At 45.1% G+C, this 18,899-nt stretch overlaps 1 protein-coding gene and 1 pseudogene across 1 annotated transcript; one reads left to right on the forward strand and one right to left on the reverse strand.

Annotated features, from left to right (window-relative positions):
• Positions 1-553: 553 nt before the first annotated feature.
• On the forward strand, positions 554-12,738 carry LOC139051308 (uncharacterized). Its single transcript, XM_070528312.1, has 2 exons — positions 554-1,211; positions 12,372-12,738. Exons 1-2 carry the CDS (start codon positions 600-602, stop codon positions 12,696-12,698), a joined length of 939 nt encoding a protein of 312 aa, XP_070384413.1. The 5' UTR covers positions 554-599; the 3' UTR covers positions 12,699-12,738.
• A 4,906-nt stretch (positions 12,739-17,644) lies between these two features.
• On the reverse strand, positions 17,645-18,684 carry LOC139051376 (uncharacterized; annotated as a pseudogene).
• Between the last annotated feature and the right edge of the window lie 215 nt (positions 18,685-18,899).

The following is an 18,899-nucleotide window of genomic DNA, read 5'->3' on the forward strand; positions in this document are numbered from 1 at the left end:
AAGAAACCATTTATGATAACTCAAAGGGAAGCTCATTACTTTTTGAAGCGAGATCGGGATGCCTTAGAACACGCACCTATAAAGCGAGATATAAGAAGGAAGAAGAAGCATGTGCTTGCTGCGGTAAAGCTAGGGAAACGACGGAGCATATTTTATTAGAATGTGAAGATGTCTATCCAGCGGTCGATTTAGGCACCACTGGCCTCCTTGAAGCCCTTGGGTTCAGCGGGAGCAGTGGTAAAGCAAACAGGTCCGCAATAGACATCAGTAAGAGGCGATTGGAGGATTGGTGGAAGAAAAGTAGGGAAACGACAAAGGACGGAGACGTACAAAAGCACAGTTCGCAATGGGGTATCAGAAAATTTGGACGTGGTAGTTCATAGTGTTTTTGTTTTTTTTCATTGGTTAACCTAGGTAGGATATTAGGCAGCATAGTAGCAAGAGCTTGGTGGCGCAAGCCACCACCCTGTTCCAAAGGGGACGCTCATAACATCCATCTTCCCATCCAGCCGCTAATAGCCACCATCCATCCATCCATCCACATTAAGAATTTGAACACACACGGTGAGAACGGTTGTGCATGGTCATCAGTTTCGACGATGCCGACAGCCGACCTTGCACTTTTGAAGTCGTCGCTCGAAGAGTTGACCCTGGCCCATCTTTACTCCCTGGACGATGCTGGCCTTCCTTGGCTACCGCCGCTACAGAATAAGAGCCGTCGTCGTGCTGTGAACGATATCATTCATGCTTTGCAAGATGTGACGAACCAGAGCCAGCGTCTGCACTGCGTTGCTTGGCTACACTGCTGGCTGCTACCGCGAAGAAGCATCCTGCCGTGGCATGTCATTCGCTTTGAGACAGCTTCGGTTCTTTCCAACTTTTGCAAGCTGCTGTCACGCACGGCGACGGTACTTCGAGTTCACGGCGGCGAGGTGGCGCTAGCGTGGACTGTGGACGATGGCACCGTGTTCGCCTGTCTGCTCGCCCAGCACCTAGGGTCCCTGTCTCTTGACCACGAGGCGTCGTACGTGGTCCTGTGGCCCGGGATGCCGATTATGGCGTTGTTTGCTCCGGAGCAACGTGGAATACGCCGCTTGCTGCAGGCACTGCACAGGGCAATGGCAGGCGCACCGGTGCAGAAGCTGCTGGACGTGCCGTGTGGAGACCTCGAGACGGTGTTCCGCTCATGCTTGTCCCAGCTAGAAGTACAGGTATGCTGTCTGTAGTCGAAGGTAACACAGTAGAACGTACTTCAGCTTTATATAGGAGATCGTGGCTCTTGTACAGGGTCGTTCAAAATATGTGCGAACGCGGCGAAGCGTGGCCGCGCTCCGCGGAGCGTCAACGCATCCAGCGCGGTCGCGCATCGAAACCATGTGGCGCAGGCGCACAGGAAACTGGAGGCGGTGCTTGTTGTCGTCTGCTACAGCGCGGAAGTGCACCGTGCTTGCTTTGCTGGGAAGCGCACCTAACTGTGTGCTGGCAGCACCCAGACGCGCTGAGATGGCATTGTCGCATTTTACTGACTGCAGCGCGTTGTTCAGTCCTATGGAAAAGTATCAACTGGCAGAGAATTAGCATTGGATGTTATAAGCTGGCGCGCACAATTAAATAGCGCAGAACATCTTGTTCATCAAGAAATATGGGAATGGGGAGAAAGTGACTGCAGCATCGAATAATATTAGGAATATTAGGCAGAAAGCTTCAGCGGAGACAGGAAAAACACGTGAGTGGCGCTGCAACACAGAATAAATAATTATAATAAGGCATTTCAGTGCTACAATCAGGGTCCTTTTACTTATGGCATGAGCTTCCAACCAAATACATTCTTGTTCAGCCTTCTTAATGGGGCAAGTAAAGATATCTGGAGTACAGAAAATGTCACCCGATTATACAAATTTACCTCGATACCTTTGAAAAAATCGCACAAGGTCCGGTGATTTCTTTCATTTCTATAGTAAAATTCCAAGTACTATCAAGCAATCTGTGAGCTCTTTCGCCATACGCTGATCATGGGCCAAGAAGAGCAAGGCTGAAGCCAACTCCGTGCACATGGTTTAGCAGCTCTTGCTGTAAAACATATCATTCCACTTAGGAAGAACGCCCCGAAAACAAACCTGTGCTCCGTTACCCCACGCCGCCTGCAGAGTACGGCCAAGTGCTGAGAATGTCTCGCTGCGCCTGCTCTGTGGGGAGCGCCTGACTTCAGAGTCGGGGGAACCAAGTTCGATCTCGGCCACTGCGGCCCTGTTTTGATGGAGGCGAAAGGAAAGGCGGTCATTTAATGCGCTATATCCGTGCATGGTAAGAATCGCCGGGGGTCGAAATGATCCAGATTCCTGTACTACGTCGATATCTCCAATAGCGTTAGTCGCTTTTGGGCATTTAACAGCATAAGCCAATCCAGACTGGAGCTGAGAAATTTGAAACAACACCTACATTTAACCGAGAACGCTGCACTGCGAATACACGCTGCTGAGTTGACGTATGCGGTACAAACAACAACGCGCTACAGTCAGTAAAATGCGGTAATGCCATCTCGGTGCCATCTCAGCGCGTCTGGGCGCTGCCAGCACACAGTTAGCTGCGCTTCCCAGCAAAGCAAGCACGGTGCGCTTCCGCGCTGTAGCAGACGACAACAAGCACCGCCTCCAGTCTCCTGTGCGCCTGCGCCACATTGTTTCGATGCGCGACCGCACTGGATGCGCTGACGCTCCGCGGAGCGCGGCCACGCTTCGCCGCGTTCGCACATATTTTGAACGACCCTGTACGTGGTGCGACCGCCACGACTCACCTACGGTGTGCGGGACGCCATGAAACGCCACGGGAACGCCGCTGTAGTCCTGTAGCGCTGCATCGCATTTTACAGCGATGCTTTCTTTGCCAATTCCTTTAAATTTCCCACTGCTGCTGCTGCTGTCGCCGTCTTGCACGCCGCGTCGGGAGTTGTTTCGGTGCGTTCATGTAGTACGTAGCAGGAGCTCGGCACAAATTAAAGCCGACGCCAGAAACTCGTTTGGGCCTTTCTATAGCCTCGCATGTGCACGGTGCCCTCTGGAGCTCCCTTGAAGTCGCCACAATACCGTACTGACAGCTGTAGTTATCCGTGACGCCCTCCCCCTCCCCGGGAAAAGCATTACAGAAACGGCGTCTCTTACCTTTCTTCCAACGTGCAACCTTCCGGGGGGGGGGGGGGTGAGGAGATAGAAAGAAAGAAAGAATAGTAGAGAAGAGGCAGGAAGAGGAGGCAAAGAATGGGTAAAGCCAACACAGCCACAAAAAGAAAGTGTGGCTGCCTTGCCACTCTTCGCTTGTAGTTCCCATGCATGAGCGGAAGGCAGGTGAGGGAAAATGCAGCTTGAGAAGGAAGGGAAACGTTTCTACTAGACAAGCCAGCGGTTGTGGACAAACTGGATAAATTTCAGTTCAAAGTACAGTACATTTCGGCAATTTGTGAAAAATAAGCGCCATGCGAATTTGTAAGCGGACAATGGATGCACCGCATGCTGATACAAAGCCACTTTAAGGCACCATAGCGTCTAGTCAATGGAAGCAGATGCATCTTAAATCAATACTTCTGTGCCCGCCATGGTAGCATTGTGGCTACAGCATTCCTTGAGGTCGCAGTTTCGACACTGACCGCAGCAACCACATTCTGACGGGGGCAAAATGCAAAGACGCTCGTGTACTTTGATTTATATGCTCGTTAAAGAACAGAAGGAGTCAAAACTAATCCATCGACCATTATTATGGTGCGCCTCATATCTAGTCATTTTGACACATACAACTCCATAATTCAATCAATTCTTAACACTTCTGCCACGATATGATATAGTGTGAGGCAATGAGAATTTTAACCTTCTCGGAGGTGATAAAAATTCACCGATAAAATCGTCCCTAATTATTGCCAGAGCAAACAGCACAAAGCTTCGCTAATGTTGATTGCTGCATTGTGTGGGATCTGCATACTTTATTATAGCCGTGCTTCTTTGAAATTACAGAATCAAACCATTTGTGCCTTTCATGCCCAACGCAACAAAGTCAAAGTGAGATGCGCTCAAGTCAGCTGGTAACTTTTAGTTTCCAGTACTAGTGGTATACACAAAGCAACTTTTTATGTTATACCGGCCCAGGAGACAGTCCAGGCTGTCTCCTGGGCCGGTATAGCATAAAAATCTTCCAATATGTTTTTATTCCAAATCTGCCATCAGCTCTACCAGATCAATCAATATGGCTTGACCTGTGCTATAGGGGCGTGGCACCCGCCCACATGGGTTGGACCCCTACCATTCTGGCCTATCACATAGCGCTAAAGGCGGATTTGGAAATAAAACAGATTGGAATAGCTTTTCGTTACACCGACCCTGGCTTCGTCGCATAGGATTATATTAGGTAAAGGATGGATGGCACCATGGCTTGATAGTGCGCCAATTGACACAAGGCCAAAAAAAAAAAAAGGAAATTGGTGGAGGGCTTCATTCATATCCACCACTTCATCCTTGTGTCTAATCACATCATAGCTGGTTACGATGTGCGAAGGTGATTGGCTGTTTGCCACCAGGAGGGGTGCTCTCTAAGTGTCCGCCGAGTGGACATGCCCATTTCAGCTGAAAGGCTGATCTTACTTAGTGGGGAGCATGTGCGTCCATTCCCTCGTGCATACTCGCATTGTCGCGTTCGCACCCTGCAGACACAACGATGCGAGTATGTGGGAGAAAATAGATGTGTGTGCTCCCACAAATTGGGGCGCCTGTCTCCTTCCCACACGTACCCCAGCCCAGCCATTGCCAGTACTACAAGTTCAGCGACCTGTGATCTCTGCAAGTACAGGCAAGGACAAAGTACTGGACCTGCTAGTGCGTGCCAAAAGGCATTCCTGCACCACCTTACACAGCAAGTGCCTGGTGTCAAGACATGACATTTTGCATGCGTGTCCTTTGATGCTCATGTGCCTGTCAGTAAGGCCACTTCTTGCAAGTCTGCTGTCAGAATCGTCATGACAAATAATGAATGGGTGCAAAGCTTGCAGTAACATGAAACATTTATTTACTCAAGATGCCTTTCTCCTGGGGTTTCTGGCTATGCTCACACAGAGCATGCCCATGTGCACCAACTGTCTATTCATTACAAATGCACATTCTATAGAGTGCCTTTTTCATAGGTTAGATGATTGCCGACTCCTCAGAAGCTTTATGATACATTAACTGGTTGTTGAGGTAGTGCCTGGTCTGGACAATGTAGCATTTGCTGCATGATAGGGGAATATCATAGATGACACTGGTCTTACATGTGGCCATTCTATCATGGTGCCTAATATAGCATGTATGCCAATCACACATATTGTTGCTCTTTCTGTCTACAGCAGCACACCACTTACCCAACTTGTTTTTGTTGAAGACAGTGTTAAAACCAAACCTCGCCCTCAATTTATAGAGGTGATGTGACACACTTCGCAGTTATGGAGTGCTAATAACTGGCAAATTCTTGGCAAATGTTTCGGGCACTAAGCCCTTAACTTGCAGCTTTACCATTCACAGGACTCTGTTGCTTAGAGAGCCAAAGTTGCCCTCGCGATATTGTGACTCCTTTGGTTACCTATTGTTTCGAAATACTAGAGTGCTTTCTAGGCATAAAGACAAGGTGGCACGTTAGTGAAGAAGCGCTGCATATATGCAGGCCATATTGTGTTCCACTAGATCGTCTGTGACATTGAGTGGTTGTAAGATTATCTGGACAAGCATCATTAGGTGGTGGCCCATTGTGTTTCCAGCCTTCTTGCCATGTATATGTTCTACTATTTATTAGTGTGAGTTTAATGAAATCCTTCATTTGATAGTCAGCACTGTCCACCTTGTTTTTGACATGTTATTTTATAGGCTACTTTCCTCAAGGAGGACATTCAGCAGTCACATAAGCTGTTATCTCAGACACTCCAGTTTAAAATAACTCTATGTGCAATGTGTCATCAATATTGTATATTAGCAGGCACCAGTGGTGACATAACACAGTGCCATATCTTTTATTTTTTCAAAAGGCTGTACAACACTGCATGTGCCCGTCAGCTGCTGCGCGCACATTGTGCGTGCTAAGATGGTGCACCTAAAAGCGAGATCATTTTATAATAATGATATTATGCGAAGCATATTACGAGAGCTCAACCCAGCTCCTCAGGCGCGGCGGTGTCGCCTTCAATACCACGTGGCACTGTGACGTCACGACAGAGGTCAAACGGTGCTTCAACTCGCGCCGTCGCTCGCGGCGTCGCCCCCTGCATCGGACGCGGTGAGCGTCGAACAACGCAGCATTCGGCGCGACAACGAAATGTGCGCCTGAGCAAGCACCGCACGCCTGAGCTGACGCCGACGACACCGGCTTTTCTGCAACACGAGCTCCTTAACGCAGTCACGTTAAAATAAAGGCTAGTATGCTTCGCATCCTGGGCTTAACCTTTTTAAAACATGTCACACACATCTTGAAATACTCTTGGTGGCCCTGTGCTGCTAGATTTATATTCGTAAAGTTTTGTAGTAAAAAACGAGTTGCAAGGTAGATGGCTGAGTGTGATTGCTTATGGTTCCACTACGTTGTCATGTAGTATGCTCGCATATATATATATATATTTTTTGTTCCCAACAATGTTCTACATCAGGCATATTTTTGAAGTCAGTGGATAGGTTCTTTTGACGTGCGCTAAGCGCTAAATAGTCGCTCATAGGTGCCACTCCTGTAGAGGGTTCTCGTATGCAGTCGAAATTCTGCAAACTTAACAAAACTTGCCGATGAATGGAAAATTCTTAGTCTGTATGGCGGCTGCATGCATTTCAAGATTCTGAAGGTGCAAAAAACAGTGTTAAACGAGATTTTCAATGGACAGAATTATTTGGCACCTGCACAGAATATTTGCACATGCCCTGTGTTTAGTTTTTGTGAGCATTCAGTCATTTGCAGTCCCCCCTGTGCTTCGTTCTTTTTCAGTTGTTCTCGACAATGTATTTTTTTGCCAAAACATCAGTGGAGATTGTTATGTCATATATTCATACTGATTAACAAAATAGTTATGGCTAGAAAGAGCACTTGAAAATCTTAAGTGAAGAAGGTATGCCTATCGTTGGTACCAGTATGTTTGGATAGGGTGTAATTAAAAAAAAAACGTGCGTGTATCTTACTTTGTATACATGTTAAAGAATCCCATCTGCTCAGAATTATCTGGAGTCCTGCATTATGACAGCCCTAATAAACCACTGCTCATTCTTATGATACTAAACCTCACAATTAATTTATTTTTTTAAGTACGTATGTTAACATCAGCATCAGCCCACTTGTGTCCATTGCATGCCTTCTCCAGCACTCTCGCATTACCCCCGTCTTATGCCATCCGACCCCATCTTATGCCTGCAAGCTTTCTAATTTCTTCACCCCACATAATTCTCTGCTGTCCTTCACTTTGCTTCCCTTCCCTTGGCACCTGCTCTGCAATAGACCATCAGTTATCTGCCCTATGCATTACTTGACCAGCCGAGCTCCATTTCTTCCACCTTGAGTCGCTAATGATGACCTTGAAGAGGCAGTTGCGATTGCAATTGCCCCTAATAATTCCAGAGCCATCATTAGTGACTCCAAAAGCTCTGTAAGCAACTTTGCCAGAGGCCAAATATTCCTGCAAGCACTAAGAATTCTAATGACCATCTCCTATTATTGATCAACACAAGTTATTTGGGCACCAGCACATTTGTCCCTCCGTGGAAATGAGGCGGCTCTCATTGCATAGCTTGAGGACTCGCAAGCTGAGCAAATGAGCTGTCTTCGCTTGGGTCGAGGAGTGGCCGCGTGGTGACCTATAGTGAAGCTACGAATTACTAAAGAGTAGAGGGGTGCCGGTACTCCCACGCACTTGCCCGTAACTCACTAAGAAGCAAGCGGTGGCCTTGCATCGCCTACAAATACTTACTCGAAACCAGTGGCCTACAGCTAGCTATTGCTACCCGGGTAAATATTCAGAATTAAGTAAATTTGGCAATACGAATGCCAACTTAAGTGATATGATTTGCTCCTGCCCCAAGAAAAAGCTAGATAACATGGCCAGCGCACAGCATTGGAAGACTCTGCTGCTCAGCTAGGATCCGGAAGAACAGCTCCAGGTTTTCTAGCTCCCTGAAGACACTGCCAGAGTACAAAGGCTCCTGGCCGACGACTAGGACTGGGGCCGCAAGGCCTGCTAAGAAGCTGGACATTAAAAACGTTTTCCTCCTCCGTCCTCCTAATGTCAAATGGAAGTGAGCTTCTCCCATTTGTTTTTAAGTTAACACGCTGTCTTCCTGTCTAAAACCTACCATTTTTCATTTCATCGTTTATCTCGTGATAGTTTTAAAGGGCTCCTCACCAGGCCGCATAGCAAATTTTCGTTATACACTGGAAGTTATGTGCCCTATAGGGAGCATTCCCCTGCAAGAATTTTTCAAATTGGTTCTTTAATAGCCAAGATATAGATATTTCAGTGCCGTGACATGATGATTTCAGGAGGCGAGCACCACTGCCAAGAGAGGCACTCTCTCCAGCCCCACCTAGCCTCCGCAAGTGAAATTTCTTCCCTGTGTTCTCCCATACTGGAGCTTGAGGGTCGCGTGGCACATACGTCACGGGCCATGCCTTCATTCTTTCTTTTTCTTCCCTGGCATTTTTGCTGCGCGGGGCACTTCCACTGACGACGTTGCACGTAAGCTGTTGCGTTCATTTCGTTCCACACAGCACATAATTTTGCATGTTGTGCACGAGAACACCTGACTATAACTCAGTGCTACGTGGATACCGAAGCAGACATAAGTGGATCACAGAGCATGATCGCGTGCTGGAAGACGGTAGAAAATGAGTTTTGTTGTCTGCGCGCATGAATGAACGACGTGTGAACAAGTGGACGAAACGGAAGTGCATCTCTTGCTGCAGTGGAAAGTAAAACAAAAATGGGCGGACATTTGGCTTATGTATTTTATTATTTCTCTAAGCTTTAATTCGTCTATTGAAGCAACAGATTAAACAAATAACAGATGTTGCCTTGAATGAGCGATTTCACATCACTGCCATGTGTGTAGGCACACTTGTGCAGTATTTATTTATTTTATTAAATACTGCGGGCACGTGGTTCAAGCAGGGAGGGTGCAATATGGTACATACAATGAAAATAATATTGTTGCATGGCGCACGTGCTGGGGAATGACACTAAATAAAGATAAAACCGTACTACTGCGAATGACACATAGAAATCAGCCCTGCTTTATACGTATAAGTTAGATTCATCACCTTTTCATGAGGTCACTAGTTATAAATGCCAAGGAGTGACCCTTAACAGTACACTATCATGGAACGATCACATAACTAACACTTGAGTTTCAGCCTTCAGAAAACTATACTTTTTGGGGCGCAAATTTAAGAAAGCCCTTTCTAACATTAGAATGTCATGCTGCCTCTCCCTAATTAGACCTAAGCTGGAATATGCATGCATAGTTTGGAATCCATACACAAAAACTAATATCAATAGTCTGGAGAGAATTCAGAGAAAAGAGTCGGGGAGAGGCCTTCGTCCTGCAGTGGACATAAATAGGCTGATGATGATGGTGAATGAATGAAAATAAGGTCGACAAACAAAAACCATAAAATTGCAAGATTAGAATGTGGATTCCATTATACCATTCCATTCAGTTACAGTTCGAGGAAAAAAAGAAAAGTTCTTGCAAGGTAAAGGGTTAATGCTGCATCGTTTCTGTGGTGGCGTGTAGTTCTGCTTGACAACTGTGATAAATATTCAGACGGGTCAAGGTATAAATTGTCAGTGTGAAGTAGTTTAAAGAATTCAAGTCTCTGTTTCTTTCTTCTAAGCTCAAGTGGTTGAGAGTTGTTAATTTTCATAAGTTTGGTAGGGGAAATGGATCTTGAAAATTTTGTTGGATATAAATCTGACTGCTTTTCTGTGAATTCTCTCCAGACTATCGATATTAGTTTTTGTGTACGGATACCAAACTATGAATGCATATTCCAGCTTAGGTCTAATTAGGAAGAGGTAGATAGCATAACATTCTAATGTTAGAAGGGGATTTCTTAAGTTTCTGTCCCAAAAAGTATAGTTTTCTGAAGGCTGAAGCTCAAGTGTTAGTTATGTGATTGTTTCATGATAGTGTATTGTTAAGGGTCACTCCTTGGTATTTATAACTAGTGACTTCATGAAAAGGTGATGAACCGAACTTATACATAAAAAGCAGGGGTGATTTCTGACGTCATTTGCAGTAGCACGGTTTTAATTTTATTTAGTGTCATTATCCAGCACCTGCTTCATACAAGAATACTATTTAAACTACAACATAAGCTAGTATAGTCATGGATAGAAACAATACCTTCTTGCATAGATTCTCCGGCTGCGAGTGCGGCGCCTGCGATAAGGGCAAAACGGCGTTCGGTTTGAAATTTCAGCTCTTTCTGCAGCCGGTAGCGATGTAATACTTAGCTGACATGATCGTTAGCATGCATTGTATGCATGGTGCTTGACAGCTCAAAATGGTCAGACTCTGTGAGGGGCCCTTTAAAAAGTAAGTTATAATAAATAGGCACATCCATGCACCGCCACGTGACAGAAAAACGCTGCACATCACAAAAGGAGTTAAGACGAACAAGCTGAACTTGTGTTTAGTTAAATGATCATAGAATGATATCACTGACAAATTGCATTGCCTCATGAATCTCCTACCTGAAATTTTTTTCAAATCCTTCAAGCACAAGCGAAGTTCGTAGTTATCAGACCAATAAGCAGTTTTCTGTCTGCTTTCATTTGCGCTGGCGTTCTGGAAGCTACACTGGTGAGACGGCAAGGAATCAACACCATGTTGGCCCCACCCAATGGTTGAGCACGAGACGGCTCGTCGCGATACCCATGGCTGCAGTATCTGTAGTGTGCTTTTCATATCGGAAGCCACACGTAGCAGACGCAGCAATGCGCATCTGTCACGTTTAGATGGGCAGTGCAAGAATGAAATGTTTTTTTTTCTTTTTGAGGTCACGCATATATATTTTTGTTTAACTCAAATGAACACTAATTTTATTACTGTGAGTGTTCTCACAATCACGGAATCAACCAATGGCTGTTTGCTGAGTCCAGCAGCATGTTATGATGCTGCATGACAGCACTGCAAGATTGTAAATTCCCTGCTGTGTGCAGTGCAATAATATTTGGCTCGCATGTTAACAGGAGCCTTCTTCATTAACAGATCGGCAATGTTTTCGTACTATGTTTAAAAAGCATCTCAGGGCACCTTTATAGGGGTAGTGCACTGAAGTGAAAAAGCAATTCAGATGTTATGGTAAGTTACCCTTCCATAATATCAAAAAAGCCGCTCTTTCCATGAAAGAAGCTTGGTACGCCTACAAAGAAGCAGCCATAAACAGGAAAAGTTGCTATGCCACCTTGAAATTCCTACACAAGCTAGCCCTGACATCGGGGATGTTGAGTACATTTGCTCCAGCTTATTGAACTTTTCGGTGATAGAACCTGGCTATATTTTCTTCTAAATGAGGGAAATAATTGACGAGTTTCAATAACATTTATTGAGCCAAAATGGCTCAAACACGGAAAGATACTTTAATGATGTCGTACTGACCTATTGCCACTGGGATTTTGGCATGCAATTCGAGAAATTTAACTTCTACCTTCAGTTCTCTTCTGCTTCTCAACCTCTTGCCCGAAATGAGTGAAAATAGTTCTGAAAGAATTTCTTATCACTCTAAGCTGATTTCTGCAGTGTCCATAATGCAAACCTACCAACTCACTTGAATTTTTCATCATGTTTCCCAGTTTGGGGGCTCATTCGGCGATTTTATGAAGGCTGTGTGAAGTTTTATGAAAAATACGTTTTATTTGCAAATATGTTTTAAGCTATTAAAAGATGGAGAGGCACCAGATTGCAAGAATGCATGCCACAAAGTTGTGATGCCCAAGCTGTCATATACAACAAGAATATTTGCTTCTACCACGTTTATTTAGATAGGTTCCTGAAGCGGGCGGATTCGGCAGCAGTAAATTTGCTGAAAAAGCTAATAGTAAAAACAATGTTGTCAGTACCTGGTATTCCAAGTTTGCTTACATCTATGCTGCAACCATAGAAGTACATCATTGTTATTAAAGTTTTATTTATCCAACAATGTGGGTGTTTGAGCTAAACTTTTGAAACATGCATACTGTACCCCCCCCTCCCCCCAACGTAGGATTCCGTGCGATGCTTATCACTTGTAAAGTTCACAGGTTGGAAGGTATGCTGTAATGTATCCTTGTTTAGTTGATTGTGTTGTTTGCCTACATGACTCCTCAGTGGTAATCCTACATTCTCCTGCAGGTTGAGCCGGGTACCCTCAATGTTCCAAAAGTGACAAAAGATCTGCACGACCCACGAACAGGTGACAAGTATTCAGAAGAGCGTCTTGACACGTGGAATAACGCTCTTGCCGAACTTGGGCCTTCTTTACGACCTATGTGCAGCTCGTACACTCTGACTGATGGGAAGGGGATATGGGTGCGCTTTGAAGGCCCTGAATTGCAAGACAAGCTACGCGATCTCTACGTACGTGGTTTCGATGCAATTCTCAGCAAACATATGCTGCCGGCTTTTCTGGGAAGTGACTATCACAATGTATCAAGTGTCGATGCTACGGATTCCGACTGAATCTGCGATAAATATATTTGCATTTGTTGTGTTCTCCATACGGTGCTGTTAGCTCGTTTTGTGGTTGCTTCTCCGGTTTGCATAGCATAGTTTCTCATTGCCCATGAAATCTTTTACTGTGGAGAATGTAATATTTTGGCAACTTGTCACACTTATCGATAGATTGGTAATGTCATCACTTGTGTTATCATGCAAAGCACCAGGCACAATGATGGCCAGCTGTCTACCACATAATAATTTTCTTTTGTGTTATGGCGTATAAAAAAGTTGTACTGAGACTGTATGCGCCTCTCAGTTGTATTTACATGTTAAGTTGATCTAATTTATTTGTGCTTGTAATTCCTAGCTTTTGTTATTATTTCTTTATTGGTGTGTTGATTTTGACACTACTGCTGAGGCAGTGGTTACGACTGTATTTTTCATAAAGATGTGCATCTTCCTTTGTGTGTATTCCTGGTGTTATTGTACCACACAGTACAAAGTGGACGTGTGAAATTTGAGCATAAGACAGGCCAGGCAGATATTTTATGTTCCATTTTTATGTTTTAGTAATTCTGACATATCTGTAATGGTAGCAAGAATCTGCAAATATTAAGGGGGGACGCGGCTTCCGCATAGCAAAATATGGCCAAAAGATAGATTTTTTGGCAATTACATTTTCAGTCTCTATAACTATTCTCCTATCTTATTTCCAAATATCATCACTTTAAACCACGTAGAAGTGCTATAAAAATTGTTTTATCATCCAAGGTGGCGAAAAATCTAGCAGAAATCAAGAAAGAACAGCATTTTTCAAGCCACAATTATAGTGATATAGGAGGGGGATAGTGGGGTCAGGGAGAGCCCGGGGGAGGGGAATCTCGCGGCGTCGCTGCGAGATGGCGCCACTAGAGCATGGGCTGTACGTAACGCGAAACTCTGAGCATTTTCAATGTCGTGAAAGCCGTGTGCGCTTGTTGCTGCGCCGAAATAAGAAAACGCACAGCTCCGTAGCATGTCTTCTGAAAACTTCCTCTGAAATTAAGACAAGGCGCAGAGAAAGGTGGAAATGCGGACGTTCTTCAAGCTTGCATGAAAACATAGCCGACTCAACGAGTGCAGACTAACGGACTAACGACTAACATATTATTATATCCACTGTTATGCTGCCAACAATTTTACAATTCTGTTGTACTAGTTACTAACCGAGGGTTCCGTTTTCAGTATCATTTCTTTGGGAACCTTGTCTGTATATTACATTTATGTACCTATGTTTTTTATATGAATTAACTTCAACTTCATCAGGCATATTCAGGGGATGCTTGAGGAGTGTGTACCTGAGGCGCTTAAGCAAATGCGGAAAATAGGACAAGTGGAGATGCCTAGCAGAGTCCATAGGGTGGTCTAGCTTGCAGGTGATTTATTTTGACTTGACTCCAATTTCCAATATTTTCCACATCCGCCTTCCAAGAGGCGCCATCGCACGTAACAAAATCGACAAACAGTCCACTTGCTTCAGCAAGAATTGTTGCCTCAATGAATATTTTCGCAAGCATTTCTGCTTTCACGTTAGCGCTTGTCGCAAATGTACCAATAACCTGACTCCATTTTCCAGTAAATGGCACAAACATTACTACGATGCCTAGGTCGCAGGTTACAGTTTGCCCTTCAGACCTGAAAGGGCCCATGTCGACGAAGCCTTCTATGTGGCCAGAAGGAGTTACCATAAGGTGCTCAGACAGCTTAATTTCATCGACCAAAAGGCCACCACGTCTATTCGTGCTGCGCATATGTTTTGTTCTGAGCTTGAGCTGGTTTAGCACTTTGTGGCTGAACCCAAATGCACTCTTGTAGCCTCCGGTAGCGCTTCAATGTACTGTTGCTCGTGAGGGAAATGATGTTATATCTGCGAGGATGCTCGCACAATTTGGCACTTTTCATTTTCATTAGAATACATTCAGGAATCCAGTCTTGAGTAGATGTTTCCTTTAGCACTTTTCTTCTTTGCAGCGGAGAAACAGTGCATGACATATTCCCACTGCTTGAGAGGCAAAGTTTTAATATGTGCTCGCGGGACTTCTGATTTTGAGGCATTTTCCTGCTGCATGTTGATCAGCTGGTCTTTGAGGGCTGCAGAGCGAGATGCCAGTCGTTTGATTCCATTCTTTGCTGCGCGGAGCTTCTGTGCCGTACTTGGAGACTTTCTTCTTAAGTTGTCGCTTCAGCCTTGACTGTTGCGTTAGAAGGGCCTTTCTCAGGTATTGACAGGAGATACATGCTTCCCCTGAATACCAAAAACAGCAAATGAGGCAGTTACCTGATCCGTTCTACCAGACAGTGCAGGTGTTAAAAAACTATGATGAAAAATTATTTGCATGACAGTTATAATTACAATCATGCATCAGTTAAACATACATTCCGATGGTTCTTTTCCAGTACAGCGCTTGCTGAAGTACATGCCCTCATGGGTGGTCACATGAAGCTCAAGGCCCTTGGTTAAGTTTCCCCGTGACATGCTGCTAGTCGGCAATGTACCTTTGCAGATACGATGTGTGTCAACGTTTTGTAGAATTTGCTCAGCTTCTGCACCGCATGTGACGTGTCCTTGGTTGGCCATTCGGCCACAAAGGTACGCTGTATATGCGACGCCGAGAGTCCTCATCTCTGCATCCGGCGAGAAGATCACCACCCTTTGTGATGTCACTTCTTGGTTGGCGTGCATCCTTAATTTGCAGAACAGAACGCCAGTGTAATCGGCAACACATTGGCAACTCCAGTAGATGGAGGGAACACTCAAAGCCAGTAAATACTCGTGCACATTGGGCTCACGTTGCGACATCGTTGCGGCAGCTTCCTCGGCATTTGTTTCTGTTTCACGACAGTCGGATTGCTCATCACCGCACACTTTGGACCTTTTGTACTCGCAACATGTCACGTCGGCGCTGCTTCGCTTCCTAGGTAGTCTTGGCTACGCCGGCTTTTTTGACAAGTAACTAGGGGCATTTGGCAGCAGCGTCGGCACGGCATCAGGTAGGAGTTCTGGCTTTCCTCGTGGAGATTATAATGTGCTATAGTCTCGCACAATACACGATGGGTCCAAATGAAGTTCATAAACTGCACATGTTTCGTCGAGTTTCTTGTCTTGGCGGTGCAAGTTGCGTTCCGAAATTCGCCGTCTTTCTTCATCTTTCGGCCCGGTGAACGACGGCTGCTTTCCTTTTCTTCACTTATATCCTGTTTCACAGCCGGGAGCGAAGCAGTGTCGTTGCCGTGGACGTTTCGACATTCCTACTTCTCGCGTGTTCGGCCGACTGTGCGCGAAACAGACTCGAACAGTAGGTTGAAACAGCAAAAAACAGTCAACGTCGCGAATCAAGCCCGCATGAACAAGCGCGCAAAGGCCTTTATTTTATGGCGAAGCAGCGTAGAGAGCCAGGATGGATGGATGGATGGGTGGATAAATGAATGGATGGGTGGATAAATGAATGAGGCTCAGCCCTTTGAATCGGGCAGTGGTGGCGCACGCCACCTAGCCTTGAATGGTACTATATGCATACCTATGTATTTACTCCTTTACTTTTGTGTTGATATTATCCACCAATCAGATAGCCTCCGATTAGTTATTTCTACCTGTTCAAAGTCTATTCTACTTTCACTACTCTACTTATTCTACTACGTGTGTGTGTGTGTGCGTGCGTGCGTGCGTGTGTGTGTGTGCGCGTGCGTGCGTGCGCGTGCGTGTGTGTGTGTGTGCGCGTGCGTGTGTGTGTGTGTGTGTTGAAATATGTCTGTGGTTGATTTCATTACGAATATAATAGATTATGTTCTTTCAGTACCGTTTTTCAAGCTAAATTGTTGTGCTCGTCTTCAGGTGGATTGTAATTCCTGCAAGCTCCTTTTTCAAGCAGCCACGCCAGCTGCAGCAATTTATAGATTGATCCGCAACGTTGATGATGGATGGCTAAGGTACCCAACAATAGAAGCAGTTGGCCTGTGTAACTGTGTAAGCTTGTATGCACCTTCGTCACCAAGGTCATGAAGTGCTCAGACGTGAGACGAACCAGCACGCTATGCAACACCTTGATGTCAGCAGCACTACTTCCTCATTTCAGACAATGTCCGGCGCTGACTTGTGAAAAAGAGGATCGCAACCAAGCTGAGGACCTCTGCAGAGTATTTTTGAGCAAGCTCATAAGACCACTGTTGACGAACTGGGCTAGCAGCCTGAATTCGACAGTGGAAAAAATTTCGCTTACACATAAACCTCTCTCGAGAAAAGTTCTGCGCTTGTAACACTTTCAGGTTATGTGTACATGAACTTTGAAATGAAAAAAAAAAACTGGACTCAACCTACTGACTTCTGGCTTTATTGTTTGGATTAATTTTTTCTTTCCGAACATTGATGTAGGCTAGTAGCGCCCATTTGCAAAATATTTCCCGCATATACCCGCGAACTGGCTGAACTATAATGCAGTACATTTCTGCATGTCCAGAAACGTAAAACAGCGTTAATCATCGGCTCTAATTGTGGACCAGACTGATCAAAGTTCGGACTTCTTAAAACGAGCATTTGTATGCTAACCAACTAATTATATGCAACAAGTTAATATAGCGGATAACTGGCTTCGTGTGTGTCGAACGCTCGAAGAATCGCACCTAACATAGGTGACTTCCGACACAAACTTTCGCTGACAACTGCAGCGATGCTGACGTACTGCTATCAGTAGCAAATCGCCAGTTGACATTGCCATTCGTATATTGTGAAACACCGCTACACAGCTCTTTATCGGAACAAACCAAGCGCTGACCGCGCGGCCGCGGCGGGCGGAGAGCACGGCTCTCCCCCCGCAACTGGATGGATGGATGGATGGATGATTGAGGCTTAACCCTTTGAATCGGGTGGCGGCGGCGCATGCCATCTAGCCTTTAATGGCTCTATATGCATGCATACCTATGTATTTACTCCTTTACTTCTGCGTTGATATTATCCACCAATCAAATAGTCTCTGTTTAGTTATTTCTACCTGTTCAAAGTCTATTCTACTTTAACTGTCTTTAAAACCCAAAGCTTTAAATAGTTCCCCGTTAGATTCAACTGCAGGGTGAAGTTGTTTACAAGCAAGTATCAGGTGTTCAACCGTTTCCTCCTCCTCTTTACACGCCCTGCACAACAAGTCTATCTCCTGGTATCTGGCTCGGTACGCTTTAGCCCACAGTACACCTGTCCTGGCTTCAAACAACAATGAGCTTCCCTTAGAGTTATTGTAAATATTTTCTTTGGCTATTTCTTGCTTAAACGTACTGTATGTGTCTTATGTTGATTTGGTTTGCATCCCTATTTTCTACAGACCCCTCTCTGCCTCCTTAACCTTTTTCTTGACGGATGATTCCTTACCTGTCCCCCCACTGCTGCCCAAGTATTTGCTTGACAATTTTCTAGTTCGCTTCCTCCACCTTGTGTCAACATTCCTCATGTATAAGTAACTGAAAACCTTCCTAGCCCACCGCATTTCCCTCATTTTTCTCAGTCGCTCCTAAAATGCTATCTTGCTACTAGCCTCTCTGCCCTCGTAAGAAGACCATCCCAGATCCCCCTGCACCCCAAGATTTAGTGTCTTGCCATTTGCTCCCAGAGCGAGCCTACCCACACCACGCTGCCTAGTTTCCAACTGTGCCCGAGTCTCTGCTCTCATACACAGAAATGCATTGGCAAAAGTCAGGCCCGGAACCATTACCCCCTTCCATATCGCTCGTACCACCTCGTACCTATTGTAGTTCCACAGTGCCCTACTCTTCATAATCGCTGCACTTCTGTTATCTTTAGTCGTTACATATTTTTTGTACTCTGTCAGATACTTAATTCTATTATTCATCCATACCCCAAAATACTTGTACTTATCGACTATCTCAAGCGTGGCCTCCTGTATCCTATGCTCACCATAAATGTTATCATTAAACATCATGACTGCTGATTTTTTTTTTTGCTAAACTTCAAGCCTAATCTATCTCCTTCTGTACCACATATGTCCATCAATGCCTGCAGCTCTTCTGTATTGTCAGCCATTAATACAATATCATCCGCATATATCAGTCATGGTAATGACTGTTGAATCAATTTCCCTTGTTTGAGAAATGATAGGTTGAAGCCAAGTCCGCTTTGTTGTATTTTGGCCTCTAATCCTTGTAGGATCAGCGTAAACAAGAGAGGTGACAATGGACACC

The sequence above is a fragment of the Dermacentor albipictus genome, unplaced genomic scaffold (genome assembly GCF_038994185.2).
Source record: "Dermacentor albipictus isolate Rhodes 1998 colony unplaced genomic scaffold, USDA_Dalb.pri_finalv2 scaffold_11, whole genome shotgun sequence".
Lineage (NCBI taxonomy): Eukaryota > Metazoa > Arthropoda > Arachnida > Ixodida > Ixodidae > Dermacentor > Dermacentor albipictus.

Bases quoted from the DNA above. Each gene is read 5' to 3' on its own strand.
- LOC139051308 (XM_070528312.1), top strand. From the start codon at position 600: ATGCCGACAGCCGACCTTGCACTTTTGAAGTCGTCGCTCGAAGAGTTG. The intron at 1,212-12,371 runs GTATGCTGTCTG...ATTCTCCTGCAG, and splicing joins TGTCCCAGCTAGAAGTACAG to GTTGAGCCGGGTACCCTCAA.